Genomic DNA, 19,881 nt, shown 5'->3' on the forward strand with positions numbered 1-19,881 from the left:
AGTGGACAGCGTGTGTAAATAAGCTATCCTCATCTATTTTTAGATCACTTTAATATAGGGGTGGATGAACTTTATCCATAGACCTGGACTGAATAACCATAGTTCACCATTCTTGAATTAAATGACTAGGACAGGTATAGCCTTGTAACTGTTCTTAGGATTCTGATAACCTAGCGTGACTGAAAAATACAGACAGAGACTTGTCAGAGGGGCATTTGATACTCCATGCAGTCAGGAAAAAAAAAAAAAGTCGCTTTAATCCAGGTAAGTGGGGAGTCTCCCCTGGACAGCAGCGTGGATCACCACAGGGAGGGGAAAGGATGAATATTAGACAGAGGAAAGGCATGTTTGACTCCAAAGGAAATAAAGTTCACACTAGTTGAATCATACTCTGTTGGCGTTTCAGTGTTCTATATATCTTAGCAATAAAGTCAACACCACTTTCTTTCTTTCTTTTTTTTTTTTTTTTTAAAGTCAACCCCATTTTCAAGAATAAAGCTCTGGGCCAGAAATAAGGCAGCACCACAAATATCTTCTCTTACCTTCTAGATGGTCATGTGTTACCAATCCTAGAGACACCATGAAGGCAAGTTTCTGTGCCAGAGAAACAAGAATGTGTTTCAGTTTGGGTTCTCACAAAGCCAACTGCATGTTCCTAGTTAGACTCCTAGGCAAAGCCAGTCCAACAGGCTGGCCACTTGAAGGAGGCCGAGATCAGGTGACCAAAGAACAAACACCTTCTAGAGCCACTCTGGAGGCTTTCTGGTCTTACGGGGATCAAAAGAGAAGGACTGGGACCTGCATGTTCCACTTTCTCAATGACAGAGATCAGTATCTTTGAGTGACCTAAGTTTTTTTGTTGTTGTTGTTGTAGTTGTTGTTTTCCAAAAAAGCCTCTTAGATAGGAAGACGATATCACACTCAAAAACATGCAGAGGGTTACAAAGAGCTTCCCATACAACAAGCTCCAAATTCCAAGGACTTCACTTGTCCTAACAGGTCAAGGGTTCTAACATTTTTACTACCAATGACCGGACGGTGCTAACTTCAGGCTAAATGAGTTTTAGGAACAACAGCAGATGGTTCTGCTTAATACTATGATTTTTAAATGAAACGTGGACCTAAAAATTACAGAGCAGTCTCTCTTTGGAGACCACTCTCAGGGCTCCATCAGAAGTTAAATTGATTAGAATACTGAACCCCAAAGCTGGAGCATTAGACGCTTAAAGTTGGAGGGAGCAACATACTGATTCCTGTTTTGCTCTGTGGTTACATGTGGTCCAGAAAGCACATCTTTGCCTGTGGTTGCTATCTATGCCAAATAATACATCATCAATTTCTCTCACAGATTAACAGAGAACATCAGCAGTTGTTAGGAGACATATTCCTATACAGTTGTTTATATCATAGTTTGGTCTTTAAAAATCCCGACCTATTCAACAGCAACAGGATCTATTCAACCCTCAACATTCAATACAAATGATATTTTGGCCTGAAGTGACAGGTTCAAGCTATTTAAGATACTGAGTGTTTTAGGAAGAAACAGTCCCTGAACAAGGCACTTGAGAACACCGAAGTGTCCTTTAGTGGTATCCTCAGAGTTCTGAAGAAATGTTTTTATTTTATTTCTTATTTAAAAAACAGGTGGGCACCTATCCCCCTGACAGCCAGGGTACGTCAGCAAGGAAAAGCACTCCTGGGACTTGCTGCCATGCTGAAATAGCATACATTTTGTGATTGCCAATTAACTACATTCCTGCTTTCCACAAATATTCTTCACAACCTAATCAAGATTAGAAGGCTGTCTGCCAACTGTTCTCTGTTAATAAAACAGTATGTGGACTGACATTCAGAGGCAGCTTCTTTTGATCAAGTAACAGTACTCGTCTTGGCCAGTCACATCCAACTCATCTTTGCCAGTCTAGATCAAGCTCACAAAAAGTTATTAAGGGAAAGAAAAAAAATCTCCTCTCCTCTGGAACAGATTTTCAGTGATAAAGAGAATAAAAAGTTGTCAAGAACTTTTGCCTCATCTATGTATCACACGTGTGCCAAGAACTAATTTATTCTCTTTATGGCAGTGACTTCACCAGTCAGAAGGTGAAATATACACGACTACACACGGTGGTACTTGCTTGCCCACACTGGGCAACTAACGTAAGATATCCTTTGGTTTCCTTTGATAATTTTCTGGATGACTTCGTAAGTTCCTCAGCAATTTGCATCACTGGTCCTTCTTTCTGGCTCAAGTTTTGGTCTCTTTTTCAAAGATATATTAAAAATTAATCCATTTCATATCAGAAAGAATTATAATTTATACTTGTTTTAGAAAAACCTGCACCCAGTAAATCACTGCTTTTAAAAAAAGGACATGAAACTTTGAGGGCTTCCTGCCACGAGCTGAATGGTTTCATTAAAAAGAATGCACTGAGGATACAGGGAAATAGAGTGCTGGTCTAATAAAATCCAACTATTATATCTTCATCATCGTATTACCTGCACACATTTTTCTTTTAGAGCTGCTTATGCAAAAGCCAAACTAAAAAATTCTCTCGTCTAAGGGGACACGCGAATTTACATTCTGTATTTGTACCAGTCCTGTTTACTATGTGACTCTGTAATTCTACCCTAAGTTATGGTACATATGTTACTATTTTCATCCTTACTTTTATGCTTCAATGAACTCCTTTTAGGCTACTGGTTTATCTGGGATTTGAGAATCTGGTGCAATATAACAGTAGTAACAAAAGTGCACATGTAACAACTATAATGAATAACATAAGCAGACCTCAGCTGAGTGAACTGTATGGACCTCTTAGAAATGCTGGCTGAGACAACACATAATTATCATGAGGAATGCAATGGGATACCTGGGAAAATGATCACTAATCTTACATTCCAAATTTGTAACATGTGCATGAAATGTCTGTATGCCAGCTCAGGGACACGCCAGGACCCACTCAATCTACCTTAGGCCAAAGTGACTTGGCAATAACATTACTGAGTCGTGTGGAAGCACAAGAAAGGAAAATCAAGTGATTCGGAGGGCAGGTGTCTCTCCTGGTTTATGAGAATAAGTCACATCTCATAGACTGAGCCATGCCTTTGGAGGGCTAAGCCTACCTGAGGGTTCTCCTCCCGTTTTGGTTTGGGTGCAGCAGGTGGAGTGATGGTACGGCTCTCTGTTTGTTTCTCATCTGTTTCCGTGTGGGATTTAATTGTCTAAGGAAGGAAAAGTAAATGAAAATTCAGAATTCACTTTTCATTAAAAAAATGAAAACATAGTTTGTAGACAACAAAGAAGGAAAAAAGAACATACTCAAATTGGAAACATATTAATAAAAGAGATAATATGGATTATATTTTGGAAGGGCAAAAAGTAAAATTTAAGGCCCTAGTTGAAATAATTAAATTGTATAACTACGGTAGATATGAATCTATAACTGTAATAGTCTAAACTACACAAAAAGAAAAATCCACACTTTAATTCCTCTGTATAAAAATGAGTATAGGCTGCTCTGATTTCAATGTATTTTAGGACGTAGGGACAGTTTTCCAGAGCAAGCCCATTCTTATTACACATAGGTCAAGCTCCAGTCCACTGCAAGCTTAAGATCTGAATAACTTAAAAAAAAAAAAAAATCTTGCGTACACATTCTTCTCTTTCCAATTCCAATCATCACCTAAGAGAAGAGGCAGAATTTCCCTCACTTGGGATATTTAACACCTGCCTGTGGCATCCATTAGAGGAGAGATGCGCTTGCCAAGAAAAGGTCATCTTGTAAGAGGCTAACAATCTGATTACCCCCAACTCTGTCTTCCAGATGCATCCATTCCGACAAAAGAACACCAGTATCGTTGTCATCTTTAAGAACAAATGGCACCTAGCAAACTGGTAGGCTCAGTTTGCATTACTATTCTTATTATGATCTAACGGCTAATTCATTTTACGAACCCCTCTGGAAATACTGAAATGATATTAGAAAAGTGGATACAAAAACTGTGAACACAAACCTACTTTACTTTTTCAAATAAAAAACACACAGATGCTAATGGTCTTTTTGTATGGTAACAAGAAATTAAATGAGGGTAAAACTGTGTGATTACTAATGAGTAGGATTCTGTCCTGTGAGCAGGACAGCAAAAGTTCTCAAAAATCATTATGTGGTGAAATATGTTACTAGATCTGAAGAACACATACAATCACAAAGATCTTTCACTTTCTTTGCTAGCTACTTCCATATTTTCCTTCTGCTTCTCATATTTATTATTTTAGGAGAATGTAAGCATCTGCCATTATCAATACTGTGGCAACCACTGTTCTGGGGCAAATGCTGCCTGATTTTTTTTTTTTTTTAATGTTTACTTATTTACTTTTGAGAGAGAGAGAAGGAGCAAGGACATGTGTGAGCAGGGAGGGGCAGAGAGAGGGAGACAGAGAATCCCAAGCGGGCTCTGTGCTGTCAGTGCAGAGCCCGATGCAGGGCTCGAACCCACAAACCGTGAGATCATGACCTGAGCCCAAACCAAGAGCTGGAAGGTTAACCGACTGAACCACCCAGGTGCCCCATGATATTTTATATTTTACCAATGCCCTATTCTATTTCCTTCTCTATATGATAAGCTACTTGAGAGAAGACACTGTTCTATACACATTTGCAGTCCTCTGTGCCTACCTAGTACAATGCCTTCCAGAAGAATCACGTACTTCTCTCTCACATTTTTTTTAACCAAAAAGGACACATTTCCTCCATACAACAAACCACGAAATACATCTAAAAGGGTACACGATGGGGAAGTAGGTTATAGTGTCATCTTTAAGGGCCTGGGTGTCCAGAAAGCTTATTTTCATAGCTTTCTGAGTGAGGAAGGGCAGGAAGTCTGAGGGAGGGGAGATAAGAGAAGGTCACCTGGAAGGGTCTGCTGATCCACTCCAAGGCTGTGTGAAATTTTTCGGGGTCTCCTGGTTCCACCTCTAAGGCTGAGTGCCACACACAGTGGCAATGCCTCTGGGAAAGGACAAGCCAATTCCTCTCCACTAAGAGTTGGGAGTTGAATTCAACCCAGTTGAATCTGGGTTCAAATTTGCTCTCTCATTCAAGAAGAGTACAATTATCTCAGGGTTGTATAAAAAACACCAAAAGCATCCAAAAAAAAAAATTAAAACAATAAAAAACACTGGGGAGACATCTTTCTCTCATGGAGCTCCTTCTCGGGGGAAACCAGGCCATGCTGTGAACAGCACTGCGCAGAGGCCTGTGCGGTAAAGGAACGAAGCTCCAGCCAGCAGCCAGCGGGCAGTGAGGCCTGCCAACAACCACGGGACTGAGCTGGGAAGTGAATTATCCAGCCCCAGTGGAGCCTTGAGATGACTACAGCCCTGGCTTACAAGTTTGAAAGCAAACTTGTGAGGGACCTTGAGACAGAACCACCCAGCTAAGAGGCAAACTGATTCCTGACCCTCACAAGCTATAGGGAATAATAAAATATTTGTTGTTTTAAGCTGCTTAAAGCAAACCAAAAACATTAGGGCTGGGGGAGTGACAGAAATGGCAGAACAGGGAGCTCTAAGAATTAGTCCTTCCACTGAAGCAATCATTAAGCTGGCAAAAACAGAATCCGCTTTTTAGAATCCTGGAATCTAATAAAAACCTTATAGCAACCAGGGGGACACTGACTGAAGAAAGAAACTGCTAAATTTCACTAAGAAAGCATTTTTTCCTTACCTATCTACACATCCCCATTCCACAGCTTGGGCAGAGGCTCTGCAGATGGCAACCTGTGTTCCCAGCGTGGCTTGCTGGTGCTAAGGGAAACAATACGGACCTTCTAAAACACCCGTGGTTGTGCGTTTTGATCTGTGTGGTGGTTCCCTTGAGGACTGGTACAGAGGCTGACCTTTGTGTTGCCCACCTTATTAGGCCAAAGTGGCTTTCGGGGTGACATCTGATGAAAGCATCTAAAGATATATGTTACCCATAGTCACCTGGTGTAAGGGAGATGGTGGATGGAATATACAGCAGACAGACCCAAAGGCCTGGGAAGGAGGAGGCTGAAGAAGACGACTCCTGGAAGAGTGATGGGTTTCAAGGGCTATCACATATACTGGGGCATCCAGAATGTACCGCACATTCCCAGGGCTAGATGCATGTTTAGAAAAGATGTGAGAGAACTCTAGGTTTGCACTGCTGGCTGATCTTTGAGCTGTACCCAAGGAAGAGGTGAAGGCTAAGGCAGAGTTACAGATGGCCTGGCTTAGAACTGACGAAGTAACCCTGCTCAGAGCCAATGTGCAAGGTCTGGGAAAGTTGTTTTGTGTCTTTTTTTAAAAAATTTAGTTATTATTATTATTATTATTATTATTATTATTGTTTTTTTTGGCTCCAGTTGTTTAAGAAAATCTGTCAGGTCACTAGCTGACCACTGAGACAACAGAACAGAGAGTTCAGTGACTACACATGACAAGAAATACAGTTTTTGCAAAAACAGTTCGGTAAAGGCACTAAACAGGTAACTGCAGTCCTCAACCAAACCCTGGGGTGGGAGGAGAATCTAATCTCCAGAGTTATCATATTGTAATTTCAAAATGAAGAGTTTTCAACAAAAAATTGGAAGGCATACAAAGAAAACAGGAAGGTATGGCCCATTTGTAGGGAAACAAAATCAACAAAAACTGGCCTTACGGAAGACCAGTCTAGCCCTGGACTCTCTAGAAAAAAAAAACTAATTAAAGAAACTCTGGAGCTGAAAAGTATACAAGTTGAGATGAAAAATTCTCTAGAAGGGTTCAGGCAAAAGAAAGAATCAGTGAAGTCCAAGACAGGACAACTGAAATTGTCCAGTCTGAGGAACAGAAAGGAAAAACATGAAGAAAAATGAACGGGGCCTAAGGGACTTGTGGGATATCATCAACATACGCATTATGGACTCCCGGGGGGACAGGACAAGCAGAGAGAGAGAGAGAGAGAGCAGCAGAGATAATACCTGAAGGATTAATAGCTCAAAACTTCCCACACTAGATGAAAGACAGAAATCTACACATCCAAGAAGCTCAGTGACATCCACGTAGAATAAGCTCAAAAGACGTTCACAGTCTGTGGGAAAATGGCAGAGCAGGAGGCTCCTGAGTTCTCCCTGTCCCCACATTTACAACCAGATCTGAACTACATCCAAGTCAGCAAACAGGAATGCAGTCTGAAGACTGGAGCAATACATTCTACAACTAAATATAGAGAAGAAGCTGCATCTGAAAGGTCAGGAAGGTCAGAAAGGCAGAGGGAGGCTGCCGGCAGGAGGGAGAGAGCTGTGTGCAGGAGAGAGAAAAATGGGCCCTCGTACCAGGGAGCTCACATGTGGAAGAATGATCCCCATAACATTTGGCTTTAAAAACAGGGCTGAATTCCATGAGTTTTAAAACCAGTGGGACTTGGAGCCTGAAGCTTTCAAAGTCAGCTGACTCAACACGGGGTGAGCCAGGGTGAGGGTGAATGAAAGCTGGGTCGCCATCCTTAAAGAGAGCAGGCTGAGCCAAGAAAACATAAAAAACGGCAATTTGCACAACACAACACTGGGGGCAAATGGGAGACAGATCCGTTCACATTGATTTTGAAGTGTGTTGGGGGACTTCTCTGAAAACAAGGGAGCTGGCAGATGCCATTCTCTCCACACCCCTCCCCACCGCCGCCAACCCGCAGCATAAACACAGAGCCACCTGCGGGAGGCAGCACTGCACAGACACTTGCTACCTAACCAGCTGGCAGGGGCACCACACCCACGAGCTCTCCAGAGGGCTCATCCACTCTAAGCCTGCTAGCCTTGGTCTTGGGCTCAGGGCAAATTTTGTTAGTGTACATGCCCGCCCAGCCACTGAGTGCACAGCTGCCACAGCATGCCCTTGCCACCGTGCACCAGGCCCAGCTGTGCCCACCTCACTCCCCTGGCCAGCCTGGCACGCAGTCCCCAAATGCTTTGGGAGATTCCCCATAGGACAGGACTAGTGGCCCAGCGCAAATTGTGCTAACACTACCATCCCCCTCACAAGTTCCTTCAGAGGGCACGACCCCTCAGATGTGGTCTGCTTGGGTCCTACTAACACCACAGACAGCAAGCACAGCCCACAACAGGTGGAGAGTCAGTACAGACGACTGCAGTGAAAGGAAAAGTGACTCAGACACAACAGCAGGGCGTAAGCAACACACAGGATACTCTCCTGAAGTGCCAGGTTCTGGTGAACAGGGGACACTGTACTGCAGAGGGCATTCTAGGACCTCTTCTTCATAAACTCACTACTTTCAAGAGCAGAAGACACAGCTGACTTTCTTACACACAGAAACAGAAAAAGAGAGGCAGACAAAGTGAGAGACATTTATCTATCTGAAATGAAAGAACAGGACAAGGCCATGGTCAGAGATGTAAGCAAAACAGACATAAGTAACATGTCTGACAAAGAATTTAAAGCAATGATTATTAGGATACGCACTGAACTTGAGAAAAGAGTGGAAGACCCTTAACATGGAGATAAGGAATAACACAGCAGACATAAAAGGCTCAGTAAATGAAAAACAGGTTGATGGAATGAAGAGAGGGCTGGAAGAAGCAGAAGAATGAATTAATGACCTAGAACACAGAGTAATGGAAAATAATCAAGCTGAACAAAAGAAAGAAAAAAGAACTAGGCAAAATGAGAATACACTTAGAGAACTCAGTGACTCCATCAAATATAATAACAGTCATAGTATAGGAGTCCCAGAAAAAGAAGAAAGAGAAAAGGGGGCAGAAAACTTATTTGAGGAAAAAGTATTTGAAAACATCCCTAATCTGGGGAAAGAAACCAATATCCAGATCCAGGAGGCACAGAGAACTCCCGTCAAAATCAACAAAAGCAGATTCATACACAGACATATTATATTCAAATTGGCAAAAATCGTGATAAGAAAAAAACTTTAAAGCAGCAAGACAAAAGAAGTCAGTAACTTACAAGGGAAAACCCATAAAGCTTTCAGGAGATTTTCCAAAGAAACTTTGCAAGACAGAATGGAGTGGCATGCTATACTCAAAGTGCTGAACGGGAAAATTCTACAGCCCAAAATACTCTATCCAGCAAGGCTATCAGTCAGAATAGAGAGATGAAGAGTTTCCTAAAAAAACAAAACTAAAGGAGTTCATGACCACTAAACCAGCCCTGCAAGAAATATTAAAGGGGACTCTTTGAGTAGGAGAGACCAGAAGTGACAGTACAGAGGTAGGAAACACAAAAGAAGTAAAAGTGAATATTTCTATTAAAAAAATCAGTCAAGGAACTCACAAAAAAAGGATGTGAAATATAATGACATATACCTAAAATGTGGGTAGGAGAGTAGAAAAGAATGTGTTCAAACTTAAACAATCATCAACTTAAAACAGACTGCTATATGCAGAAGAGGTTATATACAAATCTAATGGTAACCATATATCAAATACCACTAATAAATATGCAAAGAATAAAGACAAAGAAACCCAAATATATCACTAAAGAAAATCAGCAAAAGAAAGACAAGAGGGGATCAGAGAAAATCTTCAGAAATAACCACAAGACAGGTTAAATAAAATGGCAATAAATATCTATCGATCAATAATTACTTTGAATATAAATGCAGTAAACACTCCAATCAAAAGAAACAGGGTGACAGAGTGGATTTAAAAAACAAGGCCCATCTATATGATGTCTATGAGAGACTCATTTTAGGCCTAAAGACACAGACTGGAAGTGAAGGTATGGAGAAACATCTATCATGCAAATGAAATGGATGTCAAAAGAAAGCCAGAGTACTAATACTTATATCAAATAAAACAGACTTTATTTTTTTAAACTTATTTATGTACTTTGAGAGAGCAAGCAGAGGAGGGGCAGAGAGAGAAGGAGAGAAAGAGAATCCCAAGCAGGCTCTGCACTGTCAGAGTGGAACTTGATGTGGGGCTCGAACTCATAAACTGCAAGATCATGACCTGAGCCAAAACCAAGAGTCAGACGCTTAACTGACTGAGCCACCCAGGCACCCCTAAAATAGATTTTTAAAACAAAGACTGTAACAAGAGATAAAGAAGGACACTATATAATAATAATAATAATAATAATAATAATAATAATAATAAGGGTACTATCTAACAAGAAGATAGAACAGCTGTAAATATTTATGCACCCAACAGAGAGGCACCCAAATCTATAAAACAGTAACAAACATAAAGAAACTAATCAATAATAATACAATAATAATAGGGGACTTTAACACCTCACTTACATTGACAGACAGATCATCCAAACAGAAATCAACAAGGAAACAGTGGCTTTGAATGACACACTGGAACAGATGGATTTAACAGATATATTCAGAACATTCTATCTTAAAACAGCAGAATACACACTCTTTTCAAGTGCACACAGAACATTCTCCAGAAAGACCACATATTAGCCCACAAAACAAGCTTCAACAAATGCAAGAAGATCAAAGATATACCACTCATCTTATCTGACCTCAACTTTATGAAACCAGAAGTCAACCAACAAGAAAAAACCTGGAAAGATCACAAATACATGGAAGTTTGCTACTAAACAATGAATGGGTTAACTAGGAAATAAAAGAAGAAACAAAACAGTACACGGAAACAAATGAAAAAGAAAACAATGGTGCAAAACCTCTGGGATGCAGCAAAACAGATTCTAAGAGGAAAGTTTACAGCAATACAGGCCTACCTCAAGAAGCAAGAAAAATCTCAAATGAACAACCCGACCTTACACCTAAAGGAGCCAGAAAAAGAACAACAAACAAAACCTAAAACCAGTAGAAGGAAGGAAATAATAAAGATTAAGCAGCAATAAATGATACAGAAACTATAAAAAACAATAGAACAGATCAATGAAATCAGGAGCTGGTTCTTTGAAAAAAAAATCAATAAAATTGATAAACCCTTAGCCAGACTTACCAAGAAAAAGAGAGAAAGGACCCAAATAAATAAAATCACAAATGAGAGAGGATAAATAACCACCAACACCACAGAAATACAAACAGTTATAAGAGAATATTGTGGAAAGCTATATGCCAACAAATTGCATAACCTAGAAGAAATGGATAAATTCCTAGAAAAATATAAGCTACAAAAACTGAAACAGGAAGAAACAGAAAATTTGAACAGACTAATAACCAGCAAAGAAATTGAATTAGTAATCAAAAAACTCCCAATATACAAAAGTTCAGGACCAGATGGGCTTCATGGGTTAATCCTATCAAACATTTAAAGAAGAGTTAATACCTCTTCTTCTCAAACTATTCCAAAAAATAGAAAAGGAAGGAAAACTTCCAAATGAGGCCAGCATTATCCTGATACCAAAACTGGATAAAGACACCACTAAAAAACAAACAAACAAACAAACAAACAAACTACAGGCCAATATCCATGATGAAACTAGATGTAAAAATCCTCAACAAAGAAATAGCAAAACGAATTCAACAATACTTTAAAAAAATCATTCACCACAACCAAGTGGGATTTATTCCTAGGTTAAAAGGGTGGTGCAATATTCACAAATTAATCAGTGTAATACATCACATCATAAGAGAAAGGGTAAGAACCATAAGATCATTTCAGTAGATGCAGAGAAAGCATTTGACAAAGTACAACATCCATTCATGATAAAAACCCTCAACAAAGTAGGTTTAGAGGAAACATACCTCAACACAATAATAGCCAGATATGAAAAAGAGAGCTTTTTCCCCAAGTCAGGAACCAGACAAGGATGTGCACTCTCACCACTTTTATTCAACACAGTACTGGTAGTCCTACCCATAGCAATCAGACAACAAAAAGTAGTGAAAGTCATTCAAATTTTCACTATTTGCAAATGATAAAGGATTATCTGATAAAGGTCTGGTATCCAAAATATATAAATAACTTATAAAAGTCAACGTCCAAAAAATAAATAATCCAATTAAAAATGGGCAGAAGATATGAAGAGACATTTCCCCAAAGACAACTTTCAGATGGCCAACACATTACATGAAAAGATATTCATCATCACTTACCATTGGGGAAATGCAAATCAAAACTACAATGAGATATCTCCTCACACCTAGCAGAAAAGCTAAAATCAATAACACAAGAAACAACAGGTGTTGGCGAAGACGTGGAGTAAAAAGAACCCTCTTGCACCTTTGGTGGGAATGCAAACTGGTGCAGTTGCTCTGGAAAACAGTATGGAGGTTCCTCAAAAAGTTAAAAATAGAATTACCCTACAATCCAGTGATCACACTGCTGGGTATTTACTCAAAGAACACAAAAACACTAATTCAAAGGGATACATACACCCCTATGTTGGATAAGTGGACAAAGAAGATATGGTGTGTGTACACACACACACACACACACACACACACACACACACAGACAATGGAATATCATTTCGCCATAAGAATGAAATCTTACATGTCATTTTCAATGACATGTATGGATCTAGAGAATATAATGCTAAGCGAAATAAGTCAGACAAATACCATATGATTTCACTCATGTGTGGCATTTAAGAAACAAAGCAAATGAGCAAAGGGGAAAAAAGAGACAAATGAAGAACCAGACTCTTAATTATAGAGAACAAATTGATGGATACTAGAGGGGAGGTGGGTGGGGGATGGGTGAAATAGGTGAAAGGGGCTAAGGAGTGTACTTGTGGTGAGCAACAGGTGATGTATGGAACTGTTGACTCACTATATTGTACCCCTAAAACTAATATAACACTGTATGTTAACTAGCTGGAATTAAAATAAAAGCTTAACAAATAAAATAATTAAAATTTTAAAAATAAAAAAATAAAATTTGTGTTCCCATAAAAATGATTAAAAATAAATAAATAAAAGAGATTCACAGTGAGACACATTGTAGTCACACTGTTGAAAGACAAAGGCAAAGAGAGAGTCTTGAAAGCAGTAAGACAGAAGTGATGCATCACACAGAAAAGGTCCTCAATGTGGTTAGCAGCCAACTTCTCCCCAGAAACCAGAGGCCAGCAGCAGGGGGATTACATAAAGTGCTGAAAGAAAATCACTATCAACCAAGAATGCTATATCCTGCAAAAACCTAAGGAAGTTCATTGCTAGTAGATCTGCCCTAAAAGAAATGCTGAAGGAGTTCTTCAGGCTGAAATAAAAAGACACTAGACAGTAACTTCGAATTCCAGTAAAGGAAACTACACAGGTAAAAACAGAATCCAGTATTTTTGTATCTTTGATTTGTAACTTCTTTTAGTTTTCTGTATGAGTTAGAAAAGAGATGCATAAAGCAATAATTATAAATCTGTATTAGTGGGCATACAATGTACAAAAGATGTAAATCTGTGACAACAGAAAGGAGGGGCAGAGCTGTATAGGAACAGAGTTTTTGTACACTATTAAAGCTAAGCTTGTATCAATTCAAACTACACAGTTAAAGATTTATGAATGTTAACTGCAATCCCCATGGTAACCACTGAGAAACTAACTAAAATGTACACAGAAAAGAAAATGAGGGCATCAAAAGTATGCACTAGAAAGAAAAACCAAACACAAAAGAAGGCAGTATTGGAGTAACTGAGGAACAAAAAAGACATAAGACATATAGAAAACAAATAGCAAAATGGCATAAGTCCTTTCCTATCAGCACTTTAAACGTAACTGAGTTCAACCCACAAATTAAAAGACAGAGAGTGGCAGAATGGATTAACAAAACATGATCCAAAATATATGCTATCTATAATAGACTCATCTCAAAGCCAAAGATACAAAAAAGTTGAAAGTCAAAGGATGAAAAAAGATATTCCATGCAAACAGTAACCGAAAGAGTACAGGGATAGCTATACTAATTGTTTGCCTTAAGTCAAAAAACTGTTACAGGAGACAAAGAAGGTCATTATATATTGATAAAAGGGTCAGTTCATTAAGAAGACATGATACATTTTAAATACATATGCACCAAACAACAGAGTCTTAAAATATGAAACAAATATTGACAGAACTGAATGAAGAAATAAAATAGTTCTATAATAATAATAATTGGAGACTTTAATACCTCACTTTAAAGAATGGAAAGAAGGGGCACCTGGCTGGCTCAGTTGGTAGAGCATGAAACTCTTGATTTCCGGGTCATGAGTTCGAGCCCCACGCCGGGTGTAGATTACTTAAAAATCTTTTAGGAAGGAAGGAAGGAAGGAAGGAAGGAAGGAAGGAAGGAAGGAAGGAAGGAAGGAAGGAAGGAAGGAAGGGAGGGAGGGAGGGAGGGAAGGAGGGAGGAGGGAGGAGGGAAAAAGAAAAAAGAAAAGAACATGTAGACAGAAGATCAATAAGGAAATGGAGGACGTGAACAACACTATAAACCAACTAGATCTAACATACATCTAAAGCACAGTCCACTCAACAACAACAGAATACACATTCTTCTCAAGTATAATACATGACACATTCTCTGGAACAGATCATGGGGCATGTTTGAGGTCACAAAACAAATCCTAATAAATTTCAGAAGACTTAACATACAAAGTATCTTATCTTCTCTGACCACAAGAGAAAGAAGCTGGAAATCAGTAATAAAGGAAAACTAGAAAACTTAAAAACGTGTGGAAATTAAACAGACACTCTTACATAACCAATGGGTCAAAGAAGGAATCACCAGGGAAATTAGAAAATACTTTGAGAGGAATGAAAATGAAAACATAATATACCAAAACTGATGCGATACAGTGAAAGCAGTGCTCGGGAGGAAATTTATAGCTCTAACAGTTTACTTAAAAAAAAAAAAAAAAAAGATCTCAAACCAATAACCTAACTTTAAATGTTAAAGAACTAAAAAAACCTTAAGAAACCAGAAAAAAAAAACAACTAAAGCCAAAGCTAGCAGAAGGAAGAAAATAATAAAAGTTAACAGTGGAAATAAATAGAGAACAGAAAAACAATAGAATTAATGAAATGAAAAGTTTATTCCTTTTTCTTTTTTTTCTTTTTGAGAGAGAGTGTGTGTGTGAGAGCGAGTGGGGGAGGGACAGAGAGAGAGGGGACAGAAGATCCGAAGCAGGCTCTAGCTGACAGCAGCGAGCCCGACGCAGGGCCTGAACTCACAAATCCTGAGATCATGGCCTGAATCGCAGTTGGATGCTCAACCAACTGAGCCACCCAGGTGCCCTAAAAGTTTATTCTTTGAAAAGATCAACAAAATTGAGAATCCTTTAGTTGGACAGACTAAAAAAAACAGAAAATGCAAATAACAAAAATCATAAACACAAGTGGGAACGTTGGGTGTAGATTACTTAAAATTCTTTTAGGATGGAAGGAAGGAAGGAAGGAAGGAAGGAAGGAAGGAAGGAAGGAAGGAAGGAAGGAAGGAAGGGAGGGAGGGAGGGAGGGAGGAGAGAGGGAGGGAGGGAGGAAGGAAAAAGAAAAGTTAAGAAGAAAGAAAAGAACATGTAGACAGAAGATCAATAAGGAAATGGAGAACATGAACAACACCATAAACCAACAAGATCTAACATATATATAAAGCACAGTCCACTCAACAACCACAGAATACACATTCTACCTATCTTACAGAAGAAAAAAAAAAGCATTAGAAGAGAGTACAATGAAGAATTACCAACAAATTAAATAATATAGATGCAATGGACAAATTCCTATAAATATAAAAATTACCAAAATTGACTCGAGCACTGGAAAATCTCAACAGACCTGTTACAGCTAAAGAAATTGAAACAGTAATCAAAATCCTCTCCAAAAAGAAAAGTTCAGAATCAGCTTCACTGGTGAATTCTACCAAACATTTAAAGAACTAACACTGATCCTTCTCAAACTCTTCCAAAAAATAGGAGGAAAACATTTCCTAACTTGTTCTATGAAGCCAGCCCTACCTTGATACTAATGCCAAAGACACCACAAAAAGAGAAAATTACAGACCAATGCCCCTTATGAATATAGTGAAACATTCTTTCAATTTTTTTTAATGTATCTAATTTTGAGAAAGAGAGAGAATGTGAGCAGGGGAGGGACAGAGAGGGGGAGAGAGAGAATCCCAAGCAGGCTCCACACTATCAGCACACAGCCAGATACAGGGCTCGATCCCACAAACCGTGAGATCATGACCTGAGCAGAAATCAAGAGTCGGATGCTTAGCCGCTGAACTACCTAGGCGCTCTGCCCTACAGTCAAAAATTTTTAATAAAATACTAGCAAACTGAATCTAACAGTATATTCAAAAGATACACCATGACAAAGCAGAACTTATCCCAGGAATGAAAGATGTAAGAAAACCAATGTAATATAGCACATTAATAAGTGAGGGCAACTCTTCCCCAACACATAATCATCTCAATAAATGTAGAAAAAAGCATTTGTCAAAACCCAACATTCATTCATGATAAAACACTCAGAAATCTAGAAATAGAAGGAAACGTCCTCAACTTTATAAATACAGGGTATTTATGAGAAACCACAGCTAACATCATACTTAACAGTGAGAGACTGAATGCTTTTGCTCCGAGATCGGGAACAAGAGAAGTATGCCCACTTTCACCATGACTATTCAACATTGTGGTGGTAGTTCTAATCAGAACAATTAGGAAAGAAAAGACATAAAAGGAATCAAAATTGGAAAGGATGATGTAAATCTATCTCTATTTGCAGAGGATCCTACATATAGAAATTCCAAGAATCCACAAAACAACTACTAGAGCTAATAAAAAAATTCGGCAAAGTTGCAAGGTACAAGATAAATGAGCTGTATTTCTACATAACAGTAATGAACAATTGCAATAGGAAATTAAGAAAACAATTACATTTATAATAGCATCCCAAAGAATAAAATACCTAGGAATAAATTTAACTAAGGAGACAAAAGACTTGTGCACTGCAAATTATAAAGCACTGCTGAAAGACATAAAACTAAATAAATGGAAAGACATCCATGTTCAAGAACTGAAAATTCCAACAGCTTTTTCTTGTCGGAAGAATCGGCTTTTCCAATTCTCAAAATCACGCAGGAAATGCAAGGACCCCTGAATGGCCAAAACAATATTGAAAAAGAAAAACGTTGGAGGACTCACACTTTCCACTGTCAAAACTTACTACAAAATTACAGTAATTAAGAGAGTGTGGTAGGTACTGGCACAAAGACAGAGCTACAGACCAAAAGAATAGGACTGAGGGTCCAGAAATAAATCCACACATCAATTGCCAATTGGTTTTCAACAATGGTGTCATGATCATTCAAATGGGGAGAGAACAGTATCTTCAACAAATGGTGCTGGAACTGCATATCCACATGTGAAATAATTAAGCTGGACCCTTTATCTCATACTACATACAAAAATTAAGTCAAAATGAACTACTAACTTAAATATAAGAGCTAAAACCGTACAACTTCTTAGAAGAAAAATTAGGTTATGGTAAATCTTCATTATCTTAGATGTCAGCATGGATTCCTAGATAGGACACCAAAAACACAAGCAACAAAAGAAAAAAACAGATAAACTGGACTTCATCAAAATCAAAACGTTTTGGGCATCAAAGTACATTATCCATAAAATGAAGAAAACACAGGCTTCCAGAAAAGAAAAAGTGAAAAGACGACCTACAGAATGGAAGAAAATACCTGCAAATCATGTATCTGATAAGAGTCTAGTATCCAGATTATACAAAGAACCCTCACAACTCAACAACAAAAAGACAAACAACCCAATATAGAAACTGGCAAAGAACTTGGGTATTTCTCTAAAGAAAATATACAAATGGCCAAAAAGCACATGACAGGTGTCCAACAACAACATTAATCATTAACAAAATGCAAATCAAACTCACAATGAAATACCACTTCACACCTACTAGGATGGCTATAATTTTTAAAAAGGGAAAACAGTAAGTATTACCAAGGATGTGGAGCAAACAGCATGCTCACACATTGCTGGTGGGAATGGAAAATGATTCAGCTGCTGTGGAAACAGTGTGGCAGTTCCTCAAAAAGTTAAACCGAGAATTGTCACATGATCCAATACTTGTACTCTTCGGTATGTATATACCCCCAAAGAATGGAAAGCAGGTATTCAAACAAATGTTTGTACATAAATATTCATAGGAGCACCATTCCCAATAGCCAAAAGGTAGAAATAACCCAAATGTCCATCAATGGATGAACAGATAAACAAGTTACGGTATATACATACTATGGACTATTATTCAGCCATTGAAAAGAAATGAAGTACTGATACCTGTTATAATGTGGATGAATCTGGAAAACACTATGCTAACTGAAAGAGGCCAGACACAAAAGGTCACATATTATATGATTCCATCCAAATGAAATACCCAGAGTAGGTAAATCTAGAGAGACAAACAAGCAGACTGGCAGCTGCCAGTGGGAGGGAGAGGAGTGGACGGAGAGTAATTATTGACTAGATACTGGTTTTTATTTTGGGGTAATAAAAAGGTTTTGGAACTAGACAGAGGTGGTGGTTGCACAACACTGTGGATGTACTAAATGCCACTGAATTGTTCATTTCAATGTTCATTTTTATGTGGTATGAATTTCACCTCAGTTAAAAAAAAAATTGGGGAAAACCAAAACCAAAAAACAAAAAACCAAAAATGGAGTAAGCTAAAAGTCTGGTCTCTATCAGAGATTACAAACTATTGTCCAGAGATGAAGTTGCCCTGCAGATATTTTTTTGCTTCACATAGTGTTTAAACAGTTACCAGTATTTTAAAAACTAGGTGGCTTCTCAAAACATCGGGATTTCTGGCCATTCTTGGAAATATTTCTGTAGGATAAAAAGTGGCTATTATCAAGCAGTAGTTGCCTCCTGAGACGGTATTACTTTCCCATTTACTACAGTCTCTTCCACATTCTATGGTCTTCCTGATACCAAGGCCAAATTTAAATTTTGTCATGCTTGCCTCACTACTTTAAACAGAAACTAAGAATAAAAGTGGGATATCTCTTATACTCATGCTCCCACTGAAAATTGAAAAATAAAAGTCCATGTGTTTACTTCCAGCCTGCTTTACTCATTTGTATTTACTGCCTCACACTCGTGACTATTTGAATTTAGAAATCCGGTTCTTTTTGTTTACAAAGATAGAAATCAAACAGTCCGAACAAGATTAGAATTAGGTTAACCATTTACACCCTGAATTCCAAATTCACCTTCTGAGACTTGGCTGCATGAATAATCAAAGTTAGTCACTTGCGAATAAATACATGTCCAAATAGTTTCACCAATCGAGGCTGAATAAGCTTGGATTGAAGGCAAAGCAAAATCCATCTCTGGTCACTCGGACCTCTTTTCCCTGCTAGAGCACCAGTGTTAAAATGGAAGGTGAAGAGTTACCAGCTCACGTTTACTAAGAGGGAAGAATGGAAGTTGAGGAGAATACATTGGATACTATTCTCATCTTGGAAGCACTGTTTAGATCCTGTTTAGAGGATCTTGTGTAGGTTCCTATCCAAGACACACAGGGAACCCAGCACTTTTTTCTCAGTAGCTTAGCCTTGGGGACATACACAGAGGTCTTTGTTGCAGGGGTGGGTGTGGTGGATTAAGAAATGAACATAATTCCTGAGAACTAACTGCATCAGGCGCAGTCTAATGGACTTTAAATTAAATGCTTTAGCTCATTCCACCATTAACAGGTGTTTAGCCCCATTTTGTAGAGTGCTAGAGAGGACAGGGACATAAAAGTCAGCGGTATGGGGGCGTAAGTCTGTCTGGTTCCATCTACTTTTCTGCCTAGAACATGTTTCCAGCCTCAAAGCTCCTCAAACTCTACCACTCATTTTCTCAGAGTCGCAGTGTAATGTGGCTTCTAATGAGGGTAAGACAGGGAGCTCTTATCTGGGCTGAAG

The 19,881-nt window shown here is 38.7% G+C and overlaps 1 protein-coding gene across 29 annotated transcripts in view; it reads right to left on the reverse strand.

The window, feature by feature from the left end:
* The window catches only part of PHF21A (PHD finger protein 21A), a 195,739-nt gene that overhangs the window by 19,063 nt on the left and 156,795 nt on the right, over positions 1-19,881 (reverse strand). For all 29 annotated transcript variants that reach the window (XM_045039209.1, XM_045039208.1, XM_045039199.1 and 26 more), the window contains 2 exons: positions 3,124-3,222; positions 543-594 (listed from right to left, as the gene is read on the reverse strand). In XM_045039209.1, the coding sequence (XP_044895144.1) occupies positions 543-594; positions 3,124-3,222 (151 nt within the window). The remainder of the gene's footprint in view (positions 1-542; positions 595-3,123; positions 3,223-19,881) is intronic.

Source organism: Felis catus, chromosome D1, assembly GCF_018350175.1.
Source record: "Felis catus isolate Fca126 chromosome D1, F.catus_Fca126_mat1.0, whole genome shotgun sequence".
Taxonomy (NCBI): Eukaryota; Metazoa; Chordata; class Mammalia; order Carnivora; family Felidae; genus Felis; species Felis catus.